This window comes from Sphaerodactylus townsendi, linkage group LG03 (assembly GCF_021028975.2).
Source record: "Sphaerodactylus townsendi isolate TG3544 linkage group LG03, MPM_Stown_v2.3, whole genome shotgun sequence".
Taxonomy (NCBI): Eukaryota; Metazoa; Chordata; class Lepidosauria; order Squamata; family Sphaerodactylidae; genus Sphaerodactylus; species Sphaerodactylus townsendi.
In genome coordinates, this window is record NC_059427.1 from 66757974 (window position 1) to 66778924 (window position 20951).

At 42.0% G+C, this 20951-nt stretch overlaps 1 protein-coding gene across 2 annotated transcripts in view; it reads right to left on the minus strand.

Moving 5' to 3' along the window:
* Positions 1–340: 340 nt before the first annotated feature.
* GRM2 (glutamate metabotropic receptor 2) overlaps positions 341–20951 on the minus strand; it is a 110747-nt gene continuing 90136 nt past the window's right edge. For both annotated transcript variants that reach the window (XM_048490814.1, XM_048490815.1), the window contains exons 5-7: positions 12162–12330; positions 10835–10928; positions 341–5724 (exon numbers count right to left, since the gene is read on the minus strand). In XM_048490814.1, coding sequence (XP_048346771.1) covers positions 10855–10928; positions 12162–12330 — 243 coding nt within the window. In that variant the 3' untranslated portion in view covers positions 341–5724; positions 10835–10854. The remainder of the gene's footprint in view (positions 5725–10834; positions 10929–12161; positions 12331–20951) is intronic.

The window sequence follows — 20951 nt, forward strand, 5'->3', positions numbered from 1 at the left end:
AGTAAAGCTGGAATATGCTTGTTAGTATTCCTTTCCATGTAAGAGCTTCTTTTTGTGCCACTAAGTTTAAGTGGCAGGGGCCTTGTTAATGGCATACTCTCAGTGGTAGGATTCAGCAGGTTCGCAGAACCGGTTCTTAAAATGATGCTTGTAGGCAACCAGTTGTTAAATTATTTGAATCCCACCACTGCATACTCTGTGTACCTAGCTAGGATCTGAGGAGAGAATGAATGTCCTGTCTTCTTGGGGTGACAGGCCTGCTCAGCCTCCTTCATTTCACAGGGGTCCAACTGGCCTCTAAGTCAGATGAGATGCTTTTCAGATGCTATAAAGACTCAAATAATAAAAAAGCACTTTATTTATATGAATTACAAAAAAATCACAAACTTGTTCACAGAAAAAAATCACTCTTTTAAAATAACATGTATCACAATAACACTTTTTAGTTCAAACAAAATTCACATTCTGTTTTGGAGCCATTATTTTTTGTAGCAGCAGTCTTTCCCCCCCACCCCTTGCCCCACCCATTCCCACCCAATTCCCTTGCTCTGTAAGTACTTCATAAAATTTTAAAATACCAAAAGATACAATAGTTAGACCTCTCTTTCATTTGGTCCCAAAAAAATCTTTCATGTTTTTACACGGTTGCTGGCAATGTTGCCATTGTAGGAGCCAAAGAAACCCTGAATGGTTAAGTAGTCATTTTTACACAAAGTGTGATAGGCAGTCTAAGAGCTTAGTCTGGCAAAAATGTGCTCACAAAAAATGAATTAGGAAGAACTTTTCTGTACCCCATATGTCCTTTCCTATGAGGAACTACAACAGTCATATTTCAGTTGTGCAACAAAGCTCTAAATACTTTTCTGATTTTCTAATATGGTTGATCTACAATTCATGTTTTGAAGTACATTCCTACTAATACACTAACACACATACACAACCCACCCACCCCTGCAATTCACCCTGCTGTCTCATATCTCAGAGAACAGACTAGAAATATCTTGACAAATCTTTTTTCAGGGTTTCTCGGAGGACTGGAAATTGTGACATTTAGAAGAAAAAGTCCAGGGCTAGCCTCTGGATTGGGTGGTTTGGAGGTAGAACAGCTGTAATTGTAAACAGAAGTTCTGATTTTAACATGTGCTGCTCTTAAAAAAAAGTTGCAGGCTAAATAATAGTCTCCTCCTTTTAACTGCAACCGAGCTAAGGTGGATCACACTTCCATCAGGGGACATAAGTTGTAATCCTTTCTTGTACCTGGTGTAAGGCATTCATATCTGTCTTATAGCGAATAGTGACAAGAGCTGGATTGGCTCTGTTCAGGTCTGGATTTAGAACTTGGGTTTACTGGCCCCCCTTGAAGTCTTTGTAACAACAATGTTGTAAAAGTAAAAGATTAAACTTTTCTTGGCACAACCAGAAGTGTGGAAAAAGCTTAATGGATTAAAGTTGTACCTGGCAGCCTGCTGTTAAAGGCTCTGGAGTTAGATTTTGTGTGTGGCCCAACAATTCTACATTCTATTGAACTGTAAATATTACTAATTTAGATAATATAAATATTACCAAACAGCCCGAATAACCCAGACAAGCTGGAGGTGGATTGCCGTTGCCTGCCTCCTGGGAGGTCTCCCTTCCAAATACTAGCCAAAGTCGGGGCTGAGTGTGTGTGACTGACCCAAAGTCACCCAGTAAGTTTCCATAGCACGAGAGAAGATTCTGGTTCTAGTCCAACACCTTAGCCACTGCACCACACTGCCTGTCATAAATATTACTGAACATTTACAGTAATTTTTTTTGTCAAGGTAACTAATAGTGCATGCTTGCTGAGAGTCTTCCTCAGTCACTTAAAAGACTCCCCTGACATCAGTAGTTTGTTACAGGCCCCTTCAGCATTATTATGTACATTATGAGAATGCAGGAAGTGATAATGAGTGTATTAAGTAGAAATGAATTTCTGTGCTTCAAGATAACAAGAAGGGGCCATATTAGAAGAGGGTACTAATGCTAAGTACCAGATCAGCAGTTAAGAAATTGGCAGAGGCACCTTGATTTGCAAGCTGTTGCCCCAAGACACAGTAATACACCCAGTTACCTTACTGATATTCAAACAGTATTTAGTCCACAGTAGCCTAAATGCTACTCAGATATTAATCTGAATGTTTCAAAACTGAAATTTATCCTGGGACTAGGGGACATTGGGGATGCCTAGCTGTTCATTCTGTTTCCTTTCTCCTGAGTGTTGGGCTGCATTTTCCATTAGGAAAAGTTTTATGTCCTAAAATTTAATTCTGTCTGTTTCTGTGTCCTTAAATGTCTTGTCATATCAAGCTTATAGTGCTGAATTTGTGTGCAAAATCCTCATCTTAAAGGCGGGGGCAGCGGTGGGATTCAGCAGGTTCGTACCACTTCGGCAGAACCAGTTGTTAAAATGGTGCTTGTAAACAATCAGTTGTTAAATTATTTGAATACCACCACTGGGATTTTTTTTTTAAAAAAGCATGGATGCTATAGTAATGGGGTATACCTAAATTCAAGTCCAGTAACACCTTTGAACCACCAAGATTTTTGGAGTAGGAGCTTTTGCAAGTCAACGCTCCCTTCATCAGATGCTTTGACTCTGGAAGACTCATTCCCCCAAAATGTTGGTCTTTAAGGCACAACTGGACTCAGACCAGCAGGCTGCCCTCTGAAACAATGCAGATACTTGTTTCAGGGTAGGGAAGGATTGGCTGTCTTCAACATGCTGCTACATGCTGTGCCCAGGCAAGGAGGCACCTGCACCGTTTCACATATGTATTCAATATGGATGATGCATGTGAGGCAGATGCATATTATATGGTAGATGCCTCAAATAACCTCTAACTTGTGATAAAAATCTAATACAGCCCACAGGTCTACTGCAAAAAAAAAGTGGCACTGACACAATATTTTAATGGTATTCATTAAGTCTTGCCTTTAAACAAACAAAAAACCTTCCACAACACATTATAATACATTGTCAGTTTCAAACACTTATATGATTACATAGAAAATACTGCAATTTGTAAACACTTTTTAGACACACCCAAGTCACCATTTAATACTGTGGTTGCCATTTTGTTGACAGCTCTCAGAAGGAAGTTCAGGCTGGCAACCATCTTGGAGAGGTGGGCATGATGGATCAGCCTCTGAGTAAGTTTTGCAATGCATCTTGGGTTCATGAGCATCAACTGGGACCCCTCCCTCAAAAAATCCTGCCTCTGGAAACAATGGTCTTCTAGGGATTGTGAGGTAGCTCCACCTTCCCTCTCCAAAAGCGGGGAGGAGAATTATTCATTCAGAGGCAAGAGGTGGCTGTCTGCATGCTGGGAAAAAGTATTGTTCCCTAAGCGTCATGCTTGGTACTGGTTTTAGAAGCCACATAGCAAAACTATACAGAATTGTTTTATTACTGAACTGCTTTATAGCAGTAAAATTGTGCTTCTAACACTGGTTTTAGCTTTCTTTTATCATGAATAACTAAGGCCTTGAAGTATTCTCCTTCATAACCGTATCTGCTGTGCTTTTTTCTGAACATATTTGATGGTTTACTGCCCAATCCAGAGGTAGTGCAGGCCTGCACCAGTGTGCTTGCCCACCCTTCGCCAGTGGAGAAAACAAACATGCTGGGGTGCAGGCACTGGCACCCAAACATGGAAGTGTCTGCTGCCCGGGAACTACACCAGCATGGCTGAGCATACAGCTGCAGCCGGGGACAGGCCTGAGGGTGGTGTTCCTGGGGGTGGTGCCCACTTAAGTCAGCTGGAGTCTCAGCCCATCAGCAATGTCTCCTCGCTGGCTGCAGACTTATGCCACAGGAAATTGTGGTAGAAGTCATTTTTCCCAATGAGATTTTTTAGAGTGACCGAGTTTTTTTTGGGGGGGGGGGAGGCGTGTGTGTGTTGGTGTATGTCTCTTGCACTGCTGAAGCCTCTTTGGAGACAGTACAACACTGCTTCCGTTGCACCATCCCCAGATGCCATGGTGCTCCCCCTCTCTGGATCAGGCAGTTAGAGTTACCGCAATAGCAATCATGGTGTGCCTATTTCCATGAGATGTATATGGGAGGTTGATTATTCTCATCTGCTAAGACACAGGTGTTAAACCATTCACAAAGAGAAGATTCCTTCAGAGTGATTATCAGGCATCAGAATCAAAGAAAGGTGTTTAACAAGAACATCCATGTATGAAAGAGCTCTATTAAAAACAGTTTCATCCGAATTATTACCCAAGCTTTGCAACCCTCCAGCAAACAAGGGCATGCACCACTATTTCCACCTGTAACGGAATATTTGTGATATTCAAGACACTGGGCTTCTTTAAACCTTGGAAAGAAGTAAAATAAGGGCACCCATGGTGGTTCCAGGGGTTGTTGAGATTGAACAGCTCAAGATCTGCCAACTGTCAATGGGGTCCACCCAACTAGCTTTTTGGATCTTGCACAGTTAGAGCTACCAGCTCTCAATTGGGGGAGTTCTAGAGATTTGAGAGCAAAATTTCAGGAGGAGAAGCAACTCATGAGGGATGTGATGTCCTATAGTCCACCTTCCAAAACTGCCATTTTTTCCCAATTAGAAAGGTTTTTATCATCTGGAGATCAGTTGTAATACTGGGAGAACTCCACTCCCCCCTCCCCCACACACACACCCTGAGGCTGTGACACCACAAGGCCAAACCAGGTCAGTAATCCTAAGTATTGCCTCTAAACTTTACCAAGTTCTTGGAAAAGAATGGTGCACAGACTTTCCCTGTGATGGTGCAGGGAGCTCAGGGACAATGCTCACTGGCCAGATAGCTACTTTCCAACTTTCATGGGTTTATAGGGCTCTCCTATGCCAAGAAGTCCAAAGATCCCCAAAGATCCTCAAAAATCTAGACATGGCCTTGAAAAGAACTTCTCCCTCATTCTTAACTTTCATGATCTAAGAATGGGCACACACAGGACCCTTTCCTGTGCTGTTAATATAGTGGAAAAAATATTTTATTGCAGGGGTTTTGTGCAGTGGTGGGATCCAAAAATTTTAATAACAGGTTCCGATGGTGATGGGATTCAAACAGTGGCGCCGCCGCACAAGTGCACCTCCAGTCCCTATTGGGCAGGGAGGTTGCTTTAGTAACCCCTTCTCGGCACTCAGACAAAATTAGTAACCACTTCTAGAGAAGTAGTGAGATCCCACCTCTGGTTTTGTGGGTTAGCATTCATTCCTCACTTCTGCCCCACAGCTGGTCTCTGCCTCTCGTAAGCTGTGCTCATCTTGTTTGTCTTACTCCAGCCAAAGTCCTATTTATCACTTCCTACTGTTTCCCTTATGACAATCTTCTGGGGACTGTTAATTGGAAATCTTGCCCTCCTTGTTTCAAAAGGATAGAAGTGAATTTGATTGACAACACAATGAGGCTGAGTAACATTTCAAAAATGACACTGAGTTTAGGCCCCCAAATTGGAAATTATAGTGCAGTTGGCATGTAGGCTACACAGCTTAGTATAGTTGCTTATACCAGACAATAACTGGCGGCAGCATTATTAACAGCAATGGACAACGTGAGTTTGTACCAAAATGTTCAGCACCATTTTCAGCTTTTAAGCACGGAGATTTCCACTGAAGTCCAGCAGCATCTATGATACCTTGTCCTCGTTCTCAGAAATCCTGATGGGCCTTCATGGAGCAACACATCCATAATAAATCAGCAGCTTTAATACAGGTGCTGTATGAATGGGATTGACAAATATAATCATTCAGTGACAAAAATCTTCCCCTTGCAACAAATGTTTGTGGTACTGTGGAAGAGTGCCTTTTAAAAAAAGCTTTTGGTCAATTCTGCACAGCATAATTATACCGGGTTACACTTGGTATTTAAAAATCTGGATCTATTTTATCCCGGTTTCTCCCTTCGCATGGGTGCCTGTTTTTGTTAAGACCGGGAGGAAATAATCTAATACTCTAAGACCGGGAGGAAATACTCTATGTTTTTACAACATAGATGCAGCACGCATGCTCGAACATTTCTGGTGTGCTGCATTCTGGTTGGCTCTTCCCCCATCCCAAAGACAATGCTTCTGATTGACGGATCCACAGCAACCATAGGAAAACCAAGCAGGACACACCAGTGGTGTAGCGCCAAGGGTGAGGCGGGGTGTGTGACACACAAGGCGCACGCCCCTGCGAGGGTGTGGCGAGGGCGTTCTGGAGGAGTTCTGGGGCATGGTGGGGAAATGGCAGAGGTGCAGGGTGCACGCATGCCCTGGGCGCAGTTCCCCCTCGCTTTGCCCCTGGGACACACACACTTCTTTTCTCTAGCTTTGGAAAAAGGCTGGTGCAGTGAGTCACACAGCAAGCACGTTGTGCTATACAAAGTGGAAACTTTTGACCAATACTGGGCAGAGCACTATGTCCAATTCACATTTAAAGGTGTGCAAGAAACCACTGCATGAGACACCCCCCCCCCCCCCCCCCCGATATACCAAATAACATTTTACTGATCTCAGCGGCTGTCATGGGGTGATAGCATCCTGCCAGGCAGGTGCTTTCCTACCCCTCTCCTTCCAGGATCATTTTGGGAATGTGAGCTGGGAGCTGCAGGACTGGGCTGGCTGCAGCTCGGCTAGTGAGCAGCGCTTGGTGAGAGCGAGCAGGAACAGGGCAAGTGCTCATGCTTTCTTGCATGGGCTCACTTGCCTGGCTCCTGGAAGAGCAGTTAAAGGGCAGAAAGCTTGCTTGGGGAATGTTCTGGAAAGGGTGGGTTGCAATTCAGCAAAAATGAAACTGACATGATATAAGGCAGAGAGATCAGGTGGCGGGATAGGAAAAATAAACTGGTTTTGCTCCCGTGGCCCTTGCACGGAAGTGATTCAATGCGGGATTTTGGAAAAAGATCAACATTTTAGCAGTTTTTCAAAAACCTGGGATGAGGGAAATAAACCTGGGATGAAGGAAAACAAACCAACTTTAAGATTGGAAACCGTGTCAACCTCTTGGCCAAACCAGGGTATTTTCCTTGCTCAACCTGGGATATTTGGACCATGTGGAATCAACCTTTGTGTATCTTAATTAACGAATTAGTCCCTGTTCAAGAAAAAACAAATACCTCTTCTACACACGCTTGGATTAAGCGCCAATCCTCAAAAGATAGCCCTGCTTCTGCAGTGGGATGGGGTGGAGGAGGAACAGGGAGGCAGGTCAGGTGTTTCCTGTGAGGTGAATTCTAACAATAGCAGTGTGTCTGTGCAGGAAGATGGGAAGTTTTAAAACCCTGCCAGACTAGAGCAGCTTAGGGCCAAATTACACATAAACAAAAGCTCAGAGTCTTCAGAGAAAGGGGTGGGTCTCCCTGCAAGACCACCAAGCTAATTGGTTCTATAACAGTTCTGTTTTTCTTTATATATCCAAGGTAGTAAAGGATAAAATTGTACCACAAGGCTACAACTTAATGCTGACAAAATAAAGCCTCCAACTGGAGTGCAAGAACAACAGACTTTTTACTTATATAATTCATTACAAATTTAAATGCGGGAATCGAGCTAGCAGAGTGCAGTCCCATTTGGTATTCTCTATATATTTTTAAAATTTATTATTTTTTGTTTACAGTTTGGGTTTGGTTATAAATTGATGGTATTCGTATATATTGTTTGTTTTTTTGTAGATTATCCCATTTCATTGTAACAGGTTGTGTTTCTTAGTTCCATTCAGTTTGTAAGTATAAAAATTTTCATATTTGGGGCTGAGGGTTTCCTTGTGGACTTTTCTATTTATTTGCATTTTTGAAATCATTTTTACAGAATGAGTCTTAAAGTTTCATGATGAAGTCGGCATTGAGTCTAGATTTCTGGCTACCTTGTTGTTGTACAGATGGCTGGTTTGTTACATACTGGTAAACTTGTGTACATTTCCATTTAAGTTTGCAATGAAACATATAAGTAAAAAGTCTGTTGCACTCCAGTTGGAGGCTTTATTTTGTCAGCATTAAGCTGCAGCCTTGTGGTACAATTTTGTCCTTTACTACCTTGTGGTTGTTTACCACCACTTTTGCTCATTATGGTGGAATTTCTTTATATACCCAACAACCTTTGGAGTTTAGGATATATTTCCTGCTTAGGGAATTGAGACACACACAGACACAAAACACTTACCTGCCATTTTCAAGGGCAAAGAAGCAGGGCCCTTTCCTCAGTGTTTAGAAATGGCAGGGCTCTGATGTAGTGTGCAGGTCTGAGAACAGTGACAGTCAGCATCAGCAACCTTACAAAATTTCAGTGTAGGCAGCAAGCTGCAGCCCCCTCGCTCAACCTGCACAGAGACATGGTCCTCCTTTCTTTCTGTCTGCAGCCCATATGCAGGCTCTAGAACAAGGATCTAATCTCCTGCACAGATTTAAAATGAGCCCTGCTGAAATGAAGAGAAGCAGAGGTACTTAACCTGGTGGGTGTAAATTGCCTATATTTCTTCTCACATTTATTAGCCTTATCTTGAACTTAAGTCATCTCTCTCCATTTCCATTTGTCGGTTTCTTCAGGAGCTCTCATTCCAAACTGCCTTCTGTTTTACTGGAGCTCTCCCTCCCCTTTCTAAACCGTAGACAGTTTGGTGATATACGAAGACTTTGTGGGTCTTTGGTCCAAATGCGGCACACTTGGGTGTCCCCCAAGGATCCGTTTTGGGACCAGTGCTCTTTAACCTATTCATAAATGACCTGGAAGTAGGGGTGGGTAGCGTGGTGGCCAAGTTTGCAGATGATACCAAATTATGTAGGGTGGTGAGAACCACAAAGGATTGCGAAGAGCTCCAAGTGGACCTTGATAAATTAGGTGCGTGGGCTAAGAAATGGCAAATGCAGTTCAATGTAGCAAAATGTAAAGTGATGCACATAGGGGCAAAAAATCCAAACTTCACATACACGCTACAGGGGTCAGTGCTATCAGTCACAGACCAGGAAAGGGATTTAGGCGTCTTAGTTGATAGTTCCATGGGAATGTCAACTCAATGCATGGCAGCTGTGAAAAAGGCAAACTCTATGCTGGGGATAATTAGGAAAGGAATTGAGAATAAAACTGCAAAGATTGTCATGCCCTTATATAAAGCAGTGGTGCGACCGCACTTGGAGTACTGTGTCCAGTTCTGGTCGCCGCATCTCAAAAAGGATATTGAGGAGATGGAAAAAGTGCAGAGAAGGGCAACAAGGATGATTGAGGGACTGGAGCACCTTCCCTATGAGGAGAGGCTGCAGCGTTTGGGACTCTTTAGTTTGGAGAGGAGACGTCTGAGGGGGGATATGATTGAAGTCTATAAAATTATGCATGGGGTAGAAAATGTTGACAGAGAGAATTTTTTCTCTCTTTCTCACAATACTAGAACCAGGGGGCATACATTGAAAATGCTGGGGGGAAGAATTAGGACTAATAAAAGGAAACACTTCTTCACGCAACGTGTAATTGGTGTTTGAAATATGCTGCCACAGGAGGTGGTGATGGCCACTAACCTGGATAGCTTTAAAAGGGGCTTGGACAGATTTATGGAAGAGAAGTCGATTTATGGCTACCAATCTTGATCCTCTTTGATCTGAGATTGCAAATGCCTTAACAGACCAGGTGCTCGGGAGCAACAGCCGCAGAAGGCCATTACGTTCACCTCCTGCATGTGAGCTCCCAAAGGCACCTGGTGGGCCACTGCGAGTAGCAGAGAGCTGGACTAGATGGTCTCTGGTCTGATCCAGCTGGCTTGTTCTTATGTTCTTATGTTCTTACTCATGGAGGAACGCGGACATCTTGTTGGCCAAATTATGGGCTCTTTTTTTCAGTTTGCTATCATTGCCAACGATTCTCTATCACTTCCTGCTGGCATTACTAGACTTAACACTCAGGTCTTCTGATTACTTTTTCTTACTGGCCCCACTAGTTTTGTTTAGAGGAGTATATATCAGCCTATGGTCAATTTGGGCTGGTTCTGTTCCATGGTGGTGAAATGGAACCTTCACATTTTTGAGGCTGAGTGCCACTGAATATTATTTGCTGGAGAGCACAGCAGGAGAAATGACTGCCTTCCTTTCTGGCTGTGGGCCATCTATGGACATCTGCGGGAAACAGCCTGATGGATTAGATGGATGTTTATGTTGATCAACAAGGGCTCTTCTTCCTCTAATCCCTAAATTTCCTTCTCAGACACTAGGAGCATCTTATTCATTGCTTTCAGAAAGCTTCTCTCTTTGCTAAGAAATTACCTTTTGTAAATCAACATGGAGACATAAGATCACAACTAGTCAAACTTGGGGCTATTTACCCCAAAGCCTGTGTGTCTCCCTAGTTCTTTGTACATGGTGTGTAATGAGATTGTATCCCATCTCTTCAACTGGTAGCACCTAGTACTCATGCCAAGTTTGGCAGTTGTTTTCCTTTTCTCTTCTACTAATAGCAGAAGTATTGTACTTTTTCTAAAGGAAAGTTTTAAGGGTGGGACAGTACAGTAGTACAATAGCCTCTGTGTGAGAGAGGAAGATGAATACGAATATCCATTCTTCATAGAAAGCTGTCATGTCTCCCATGAATCCATCTTGTTCAGCAGTATCTCTGTTTTAGAAAGGAAACTTTTTACAGGCACACATTCAAGCATCCTAAAATTTTCCTGCATCTCTGAGGTGATTGTGGACTTTGGGAGTATAGGATTATTCAGTTCTCATATGTCTGTATCGCTTTTCTCAGGAGAAGATTGTCCAATGATCAGATGCAGTTTTGTTTTGTTTAAAGTGGAAGGAATTTGAAAGGCCTATTAGGAAAGAAAAAGGCATGTGTTCATAGGAAGTCTGCACAAAGGCAGCATACACTCACTGGCAGAAAACACAGGACATTCACAGGGAGGATGTTGTGGAGTCCACCACTTCACGGCCATTGCACACTGTTGGGACATACTGAGAAGAAGATCCTGTGGGACAGAGAAATAGGGGAGGTTTAAAAGAACAGTAGCTGTTGAGAATCCCATGCTTACATGCCACAAACATCACTATCTACAATCCTAACACACTTGGTGAGATGAATAGTGCCATCAATATCTAAGTCTGTTGGCTTCAATGGACCTAGAAGGGAGCAGCTCCATTTAGGATTACACCATGAGTCACCATTTATGGTTAACAATGCCATAGTTTTCAAAATTGTACCTACTGTATACTGACAAAGGGCAGCAGGATGAGGTAATAGAACACTAAGTGGACAGTCGTACTTCAGACTGCAGACCGAGGGTTACTACTATGAATGCATTTATAGGTATTCAAAATATTCCTTCCAAATAGAGAACTAGCACATCAGGGCCGAAGGTTCTACTCAAGTCACTTCTCTGTTGCACTTGTTTTCTATTTGCAAGGAGTTTGACATCAGAAACCAATGAAAAATGTGATTCCTCCCCTGCAATCTGAAATGTTGCAAACCATTCTACCACACATTCTATATTTGTCTTAACTTCTACATCTTCCACACCACCTTTTATAATCACAAAATGGACATAGCTCTGCCTTTACTTAAGGTGGCCAGATGTCATGCTTCTAACATCCTTCTAAAACCATTGAACTCAATGGGCTTAGAAGGGTACAACCTGGCTTAGGATGGCACTGTACTTTTATCATGGCATTTGGTGAACCACTACTGGACTTGGTCTGGAGCCAGTGAGGGTCTTATGTTTAAAAGTCGGATAATGTTTTGTGCCTTTTGCAAAATGGTCAAGGCAGCAGAGGGAATGGCACTAGAAGAAATGAACATGGCCTTGCTATGGTAGTCAGATGATTAAGAAACTTAAGTCATGTTCAGTGGATATGATTTAGGCTGCCCAACTGCACACATGTGGGAGATTGTGCTATGAGCAATATTCTCAATGTACACAGTTGCCATTTGTGTTAATAGTTTACACATGTATTTTCCAACTTTGATACGTACAAATATGTATCCTCAAAAATCTGGGTTTCCAGCCATGTGTATCAAAGCTAGAAATATGTGTGCTGCCCCATTCACACAGAGTGGTGGTCACGTGCATCAAGAGGATTGTGCATGTGTTATTTCTTCTAATGCGTGGTTAGATTGCTAGAAGTGCAACAACTGGACATTTCAGTTCCCGTCAATCACAAGGAGAATGAACACAGTGCAGTAAGAGGCCCCTCAATTAACTCACCATGTGATGAGCTTGCAGCAGTCACACTGAAACGATTGGTGGAGACCCGATGACTGACTACGTTCTTCTGGGGCTGGAAGAGGATGATATGAAGCTTGGGAGTAAAGAGGCAGCCAAGGACCACAGTGCCGCTCAGACTCACTGAGATGCACATAGTGGTAGTCTGGACCTGAGGTCAGGGATAAGAAGGTCAATGCTGCAGGAATGGAAATGTATATATGTCCACACACATACTAACAACGATGCTGGCACAGGCTACATTGCTAGGAAAAGGCATGAGCATGTCAGTCTAGGACAAAAAGAAGGATAAGCTTCTTGTATGAGTACATTCTTCAGAACAATGTAGGCTTACAAGTTATGCATCCCAGGAACTTAAAAAATTAAGAATTCCTAGCACCTTTCGCTTCCTCCCTGCAATTGCCACAAAATTTTCTGTTTCCTTGGTTTTACATGTATATATGTACATCTGAAAAAGAGTTTTCTGACTTGGAGGTAAAAGTCATATATTACTAAATTATTGTTGAGAACTTTAGCTGTTTTCTTATTTAATGTAACAACCTTAGTTGCACCACATTTTAATGTGCACTGCACTATACAGAGGTGCAGCAGCCTGAACTGATGGTGACTAACCATTAAAAAGATCATGGGGCTGTTGTGGAAAGTTCAATGAAAATGTCAGCTCAGTGTTCAGCCTAGCAAAAATTATAAATTCTGCACTAGTGATCATAGAATCATAGAGTTGGAAGAGACCCCAAGGGCCATCAAGTACAACATCTTGCAATGCAGGAACACATAATCAAAGCACTCCTGACAGATGGCCATCCAGCCTCTCTTTAAAAACTGCCACAGAAGGAGACTCCACCACTCTCTGAGGTAGTGCATTCCACTGTTGAACACCCCTTACTTTCAGGAAGTTTTTTCTGATATTTAGGTGGAATCTCTTTTCCTTCACCTTGAACCCATTACTCCTGGTCCTAGTCTCTGGAGCAACAGAAAACAAGCTTGCTCCCTCACCAACTTGATATTCCTTCAAATATCTAAACATGGCTGTCATGTCACCTCTTAACCTTCTCTTCACCAAACTAAACATACCCAGCTCCCTCTCCTCATAGGGCATGGATTCCAGACCTTTTACCATTTTGATTGCCCTCCTCTGGACACGTTCCAGCTTGTCAATATCCTTCTTGAATAGTGATGCCCAGAACTGTACACAATATTCCTGGTGAGGTCTAACCAATGCAGAATAGAGAGGTACAATTACATCCCTTGTTCTAGACCAGGGGTAGGGAACCTGCGGCTCTCCAGATGTTCAGGAACTACAATTCCCATCAGCCTCTGTCAGCATGGCCAATTGGCCATGCTGGTAGGGGCTGATGGGAATTGTAGTTCCTGAACATCTGGAGAGCCGCAGGTTCCCTACCCCTGTTCTAGACACTATCCTCCTATTGATACAGCCCAGAATCACAATAGCTTTCTTGGTCGCCACATCACACCGCTGACTCATGTTCAGTTTGTGGTCTATTAAAACTCCCAGATCCCTTTTGCATGTAGTGTTGTCAAGCTAGGTGTCACCCATTCTCTACAAGACTATTACAATACTGGCTAATTTGTTTTCAACCCCTTTCCTGCTGGCAAAGGATGGGTTGCATGCACCTCATGCCTGTAGGTAGAAACATTTTTGCCAGTAGGCTCACAAACTTGATCAGAAGGGCTTTAAACTGAGTTATGCGGGGGAGGGAGTCAGTATTCAAGCAGACAAGAGTTCATCAAGTGATAATGATGATAGTCCAAAGGTAATAGAGAGAACTGAGCGAATAGGTCAAGAAGCCAACAGCAGGAGGGAAAAAACCTTAAAAAAGCAGCCAGAGGAAATGCACCATGGCCTTCAATACACCAATGCACTATACCAATGCACAGAGCATGGGAAATAAACAAGATGAACTCAAACTCTTAACACAGAAAAACAAATATGATATAATAGGTATCACTGAAACCTGGTGGGATAAGTCTCATGATTGGAACATAAGAATTGAAGGGTATAACCTATTTCAGAGAAACAGATCAAATAAGAAAGAAGGAGTAGCATTATATGAAAAAGTTGTCATGTTAGTGAGGGAGCAAGCTTGTTTTCTGCTGCTCCAGAGATTAGGACCAAGAGTAATGTGTGGTACTTGATCCATCGTGCATCACACTTGGCATAGTATGTACATTAGTCACCAAATCTTAGTTAATAGGCAATTAGGGAGATTTGCTAATAATGGCACGTGCGTGAGTGAGTTTGTCTTGTTTTCCAGGAGCTTCAAGCAGGAGTGGGAAAACAAAGCGACAGATAAAGAACCTTACCCATGCTGCTCCCCATCCAATCATGTTAGTTTTCTTGCATGAGATTCTCAGGCTGGGATAGGGCATTTATTTGTAAGCAACAGCTAAACATGATGGGGAGGAGACATAGAAACCTGACCCAGTGCCCCACCCCCCAATCTTCAGAGTGGCTGCAGTTTTTGGAAATTTTCTCTCATCTGCAACAAGCAAACCAAATAAGATGGGGGCAGGGGGGTGTTATTATCCAAGCACTCCATTTTTATTTATGTTACAATCCCTGCTAATGTTAATTGCCTATAAAATGGGGAACTTTCTCGTATCTGCTTAGATTTTGACCGTGAGGATTGCTTGTGTGAAGTGCACAGGATTTCAACTTTGAAAGGGGAAACAGTGGAAATAAGGAAATAATATAACGACAATTGATTATAATAGCTATAATAAATATTAAAAATATAAATATTAAATATTAAAAATATTAAAAATATTAAAAATATTAAAAATATTAAAAATATTAAAAATATTAAAAATATAAATATTAAATATTAAAAAAATAAAATTGCCATGGACCAAAACTGAATGGAAAAATGTTTTTGTACTCGCCCCTAAAAGTAATGGTGTTAGAGACCAACTAATTAATAAATACTTAAAAATAACAGCTGGGTAATCAAAACAAGTGTTTAAAGGCATAGATATTAACATAATAGTATTTACTTCAACCCCCTCTCATTCTCAGTTTATGACAGGCTGACTTTTCCTCTCTAAATAAAAACTTTTCCCTCCCACTCTCAAGTATTAATCACCAATCACCTAATTCTCTCATCTCCCTTTCACCCCCTTCTACAACTTACCTCTGACTTAAGGAAGCCTACACACAATGCTGCAAAGCAAAGATTGAGGATCAACTGCTCATCAGCCAGGCAGGAAATGGTTCAAGTTTTCTGCTTCATACAACTCCCTGCCTTCATACAATTCCCTGCCTTTTTCTTCCATTTAACATTTTTAACTTAACCTAAGAATCCTCTCAAAATCATCTGCTGGTTTTTCTCAGTGCCAAGGCAAAAATACTACTCTGAAAACCCACAGGAGTATGCCAGCCAATAGCAGACTTACCACTCTCTGTGTTTCCAAACAGCCACTGTCCTGTACAGGCAATAATCAATCGGTTTCTACTATTTTCTGTGGCAGGGACCCCCCATCGTTTTTGAGCCTGTGGGCACCTTTGGAATTCTGACGTAGGGTGGTGGGCACAACCACAAAATGGCTGTCACAGGAAGCAGAGTGATGCTTGCACACACACACATACACAAAGACGCTCAAGTGCAGAGGAAAAGGAGTACATTAAAATATATATGCTGGGAATGAGAAAAAGAATAAAAGACCTATCTAGTTTGGGACTAATATACTTGAAGGACCACCTACTGCATTGTTAACCTGCCCAACAACTGTGGTTATTTTTGGTGATCCTGCTTCAGGTGTCCCATGTTCTCAGATTAGTCAGGTGGCAACCTGGGAAAGGGCCTTGCTTGTCACGGTACGAATGCTTGGGAACTCTTTCTCCAGGAAGATTATTCTGTTGCCAGTCGTCTGCCAGTGGGTGAAGACTTTTTTGTTTTGTTTTGTTGGGCATTTCGTCAATACTCCCTCTGTCCTAACAAAAGTTTTAGTCGTTTTTATGTCTGGATTTTAATACTGTGTTTTATTGTTTTAATGATGCATGTGTTTTTGGAAGATTAATTTTAATGACTTTAAAATGTGATTTTATCATCTTTGTTTTAAATTATTAGTTACCTAGATGTCCCCTGTGAGAGCAGAAAATCAGGATATAAATTTTGTGAAACAAAATAAACAATGAATATAAGAAATGCAGAGGTGGCAGCTGCTGATGAAATAGTTCTATTTTCATTTGCACAGCTAATCATATGTCAGAAGCCTGCTGGGTGAGAGCCCCACCACTTTTAAAAAACATTTAAGGTGACAGGAAAAGTGGTGGTGTGTGGGTGCTATAATACCCACAGATGCCTTGTTGGGAACCCCTGCTGTATTGTGTATTATGATAGTGATAATAGTGGATCACACACTATGGAAGTGGAGAGGTAATTAAAGGTTTCAATTGCAAGTTATTCAACAGAAAGGTGGTGTGATGTTGCCTATACCCTATTCCACATGAAGACCTAAGTAAAAATTGTAACTTCATCCACCATTTCCTCCGCTACGCCCCCCCCCCCTTCTCCACTTGTCATTTAGTCTGGACCAGCCTGCAACGGGGTAGGTGGGATGGAGAACATGGAGTGGGAGGGCAGGAGGAAATAGCAGATGTAGTTACAAGTTTACTTAGGTCTTTATGTGGAACAGGGTATAGTAACTAGTTGGAGCCTAGAACTTCTTCTAGTTTCTATTTTGCCCTTTCATTCCTTTTATCTTTGCTGGATCAACTACAAACTCAGAACAATCTCTGTGCTGTACCTATTTTGTTATCCTTCCTGTGTGTTTGGAAATTTAGTAAAGTTTTACTTCTTGAAAGGATCTTTATCCTGGACTCATTTTAATTTTGCAAAACTGCAACATTTATCATGGTGCATTATAGGAAAAAGCAGCGATTTCAGTATATCCACTCTTTGCAGCCACTCAAGAACGTTAGTTTTTCCTGGACTCTGCAGTATATACCATAGAATACTGATACCCACTCAGGAACTTGGAGCCACATGTAGTTCTTTGATATGCTATTTGTGGCTGTTCCCCAGTGTGGCACCTACCCCATATATCAGGAAAGTGTGCATAGTTCTTGCCTGGTACAGTTTGTGATTGACAGGTGGTTTCTACCTTAAAACAGTTACTACTGGTGGATGGGTTAACTGTGAATTTACTTGAGCTTCTGTGAAGGCAGGAGATCACAAGAGGTAAAACTTCTACTTCTCTAATACTAAAGACAAGGAATGTTCCCTAATTCTTCTAAGATCTTCTTTTCTTCTGATCTTTGATTTACTCTATATGTATATAACTTTCTGGGAGTTTTCTTCTATTGTCCCACCTTTATTGTCCTTTAAAAATACATGTTTAAATAAATGTTTAACTGAACGGGCAGCTTAGGGAACTGAGGTGATCCCCCCCCACCCCACCCCCTCTGTTTTACCTCAGATAACCATGCAAAAATCTTTTTCACAGTTAACAAGTAAATAGTAGAATTTTAGTCAACACTTCGGGGGGATTGGATAGGAGGCAATATTGGCAATAAGGAAAGAAGCAGTTTTATATACAGGAATGGTTTCCAAAGTTCAGCACAGACGGTGTTTGGCTGATGGTTAAGATTTCAGTTGATCGCAGAATTCTTAATGCTTTAAAATATGATAGACTTTCAAGATTAAAGAAAGATAGGGTTTGTAACTGCAATAAAGAGAGCCCTCCTCACCATCTCCCACCCCTCTCAAAAAGGTAAGGTTGGGTTACTTTAAAAGCTGTGGAGGGAGGGAAGAGTGATAGAGAAGGCTGGATTGCAGTGGAGTGGAGGCAGCAGATATATACCACAATTTCAGTCAGGCTGAGATCCCATTTAAAACTGGCTGAAGCTTTTGAAATGGGGTTCTTTCTTCAGTATGACACCCCACCCCACCCCCAAATTCCCTACTATCAAATCTGCATTTTATAGACATTTTACTTATCCAGAAGCAGGGAAGAAATGTTATTTGTGCATAGTGTAGTACTATTATTTTTATTACTGATTCTCCCCTTTAGTTCTTAAAATATTTATACCTCACATTTCCCACCAACAAAACTGGATTGCAGCCAACAATTGCCTGTCAGCCTGTGACATTCCCCTTACCACATAAAATGCCTTTGGCCATAAATATTTAGGAACTCCTTTTTTGTGCTCTTTGCATTATTCTAGTTTTAAAATTTTGGATGGAAATTGGCACAATATATAGAGTGTCATAATTTTGTACACAATATAGATTTTTTAAAAGATTCTTCATCATCAGGAGTGATCAAAATAATATTTGCATCAAAAGTCTTGGATGTGTGATAAACCTCTGCTGACAGAAGAGATTCCTGTAAGTGGTACAGGACTTTTTAAACCTCCTTCCTCCTGCTGTAGCCCCAACTGTGCTTGAAATGCTACTCCAGGGACCACAGGGGACCCCCAGAAAATACTAAGGGGACAGCTGGAGGTCAGCAAAAATCATGGCAATTTTTCATGTGATATTTGTGCAGTGATACAGATTGAGGTTTTCAAAATGGAAAAGCCTACAGCATGCCAGCTTTGTAGTAGTCCCATGGTACTTATACAGACTGCTGATCTTATGCTTGGAGGCTGAGCTGGGCTCTCACCAGAAATTAAGGAGGGGGGAAAAACCAACCATGTTTAAACAGCTTTGTAGTGTATTTAGCTCTGGCATCCTGGGAGCTGAGTGCACAGAGGACCCTGTCACTCAGCACTTCAGAGGAAACAGCCTAGCAGGATTTTTCCATTAGCTAAATCAAATTACTGCTCTGGCTCCTACATCTCGTGGAGGAATTTGGTGCTTCCAGGTGACTTTAATGGGAGCTTTGCAGCATATTCCCTAAATACCACACACTCAGCTTTCTTACAGAAACAAAAAAAGCACTAACAAAGCTTCCCTTGTGCAAAGTTTCTCATAGTTGTATTTCCAAAGTCTCTCACAGAACCCTATGAACAAGCTCCTCAGAGCCCATCAAAGCCATTCCAATCCTCCCTAAATTGACAGTGACCACTCATTGGTGGCCTGCATGAAAGTGTTGCCTCAGCCCTAGTCAAAGTATCTATCCAGAGACCAGGGCCCTTATCTATAGAAGGGGAGAAATCCTCCAAGCGTACAGGGTCTGTTAAACTACCAGAAACTTTGTGGTGCTCAGATATAGGTTTGTCAGTCACATTAATTCAATATATCCATTACCCACAAGCCGAATGGACTAGTGCAGTGGTAGTGAACCTTCCAGATGTTCATGGACTACAATTCCCATCAGCCCCTGCCAGCATGGCCATAGGTTCACTACCACGGGACTAGTGGGATCAGTGCAGTGGGATCAGCTACAGTCACAGCATACCCCCACAATATTTTCAGTACCATATTTTGTAGTTTCCAACTATAGTGTTGCAGCATCAAACAGGGTGGGGATAGGGGTGGAAAGTTGCAATAGAGCCATATAAGCTGCCTCTATGCTTACCCAGTAGATGAAAAAACATGTCCTGTTACATGCATTAGTGTATACCCCAGAGGCATTTACTGAGACAACCAGATTCTTTTGGCCTCACCATCAGGTTGTAAATTCTAGAGGTTAGATTCAAAGTCCTGTGAGTAGAATGAAGCTCATAGAACAGGACTTTTCTGCCTCCTCATGCTCCAAGCTGCAGCCAAACCCCCTTCTTGTTCTGTTCCTGGGAATGCAGGGGAAATTCAGCAGCTTAGACGTAAAACAGGGGGTTGTAACTGGAGGGGGGAAATCATCAAAAATAGTCCACTAATGGATATTCACTAGAATGAATCTGGGATCAAATCCTAGCATCACATTCTTTCTCATATATCATTAATAACTTAACATTCTTGCATTATTTGTATTTTGTGCTTCAGAATGAAATACCTGTAAGAGTTTAACAGCTTGGTAATGGCCACCAGGTGACACTGTTTACCTTGAGAAAGAATACACGGGCAGGATGGCTGCGGTCAGGCCTACTGTGGCTGAGGTAGTAGAAGGGGGGAACTATATGCATGCTTATTTTTGAGATTGCCTGAAGGTCCAGGAAGTAATTATTTCCTAGTTCCTAATTACTCAGTTGCAGATTGTCTTTTGTGCTGCTGCCAGCAAAATACATTCCCCCCTGATGCTAGAAAACAATTAGCTTTTTCCCCCCTATTTTTGACCCAATCTATGCTATCTTACATAAAAAGCTATATAGCCAAGAAGAAAAAAAATATGGGCCCATGGACACCAAAAACTGATTTATTGCACCTTCATTGCAATGATAATGTGCTTCCAAAAATGAACCTTTGTTCTAGACTTTTTGGATCTCAACACTACTGATTTGTTAATCTAACAGCATGATAACTATTATTAGGGTTACCAGCTCTGGGCTGGGAAATACCCAGAGATGTTGGGGATGGTGCCTGTGGAGGGTGGGGTTTTGGCAATGGAGGGACTTAAATGGGATATAGAATCCAGTGTGACCATTTTCTCCAGGTAACTGATCCAGGTAACTGATCTCCAGGTGACTGATCATCTGGAGATCAGTTGTAATTCCAGGTGATCTCCACCATCACCACCTGGAGGATGGCAACCCTAATTGTTGTTGTTTTCTGTGCAATGAATAATGTCCATCTGGTCACTTATGAAGGATAATGCAGTTCTGTTTCCCTGCCTGTGCCATCTGTGCCAACCCTAATATTAGACCTGCGGAAAGGTGACTCACATCTGAAAACTGACCAGTATAGAATAGCCACTTGTCAGATTCATATG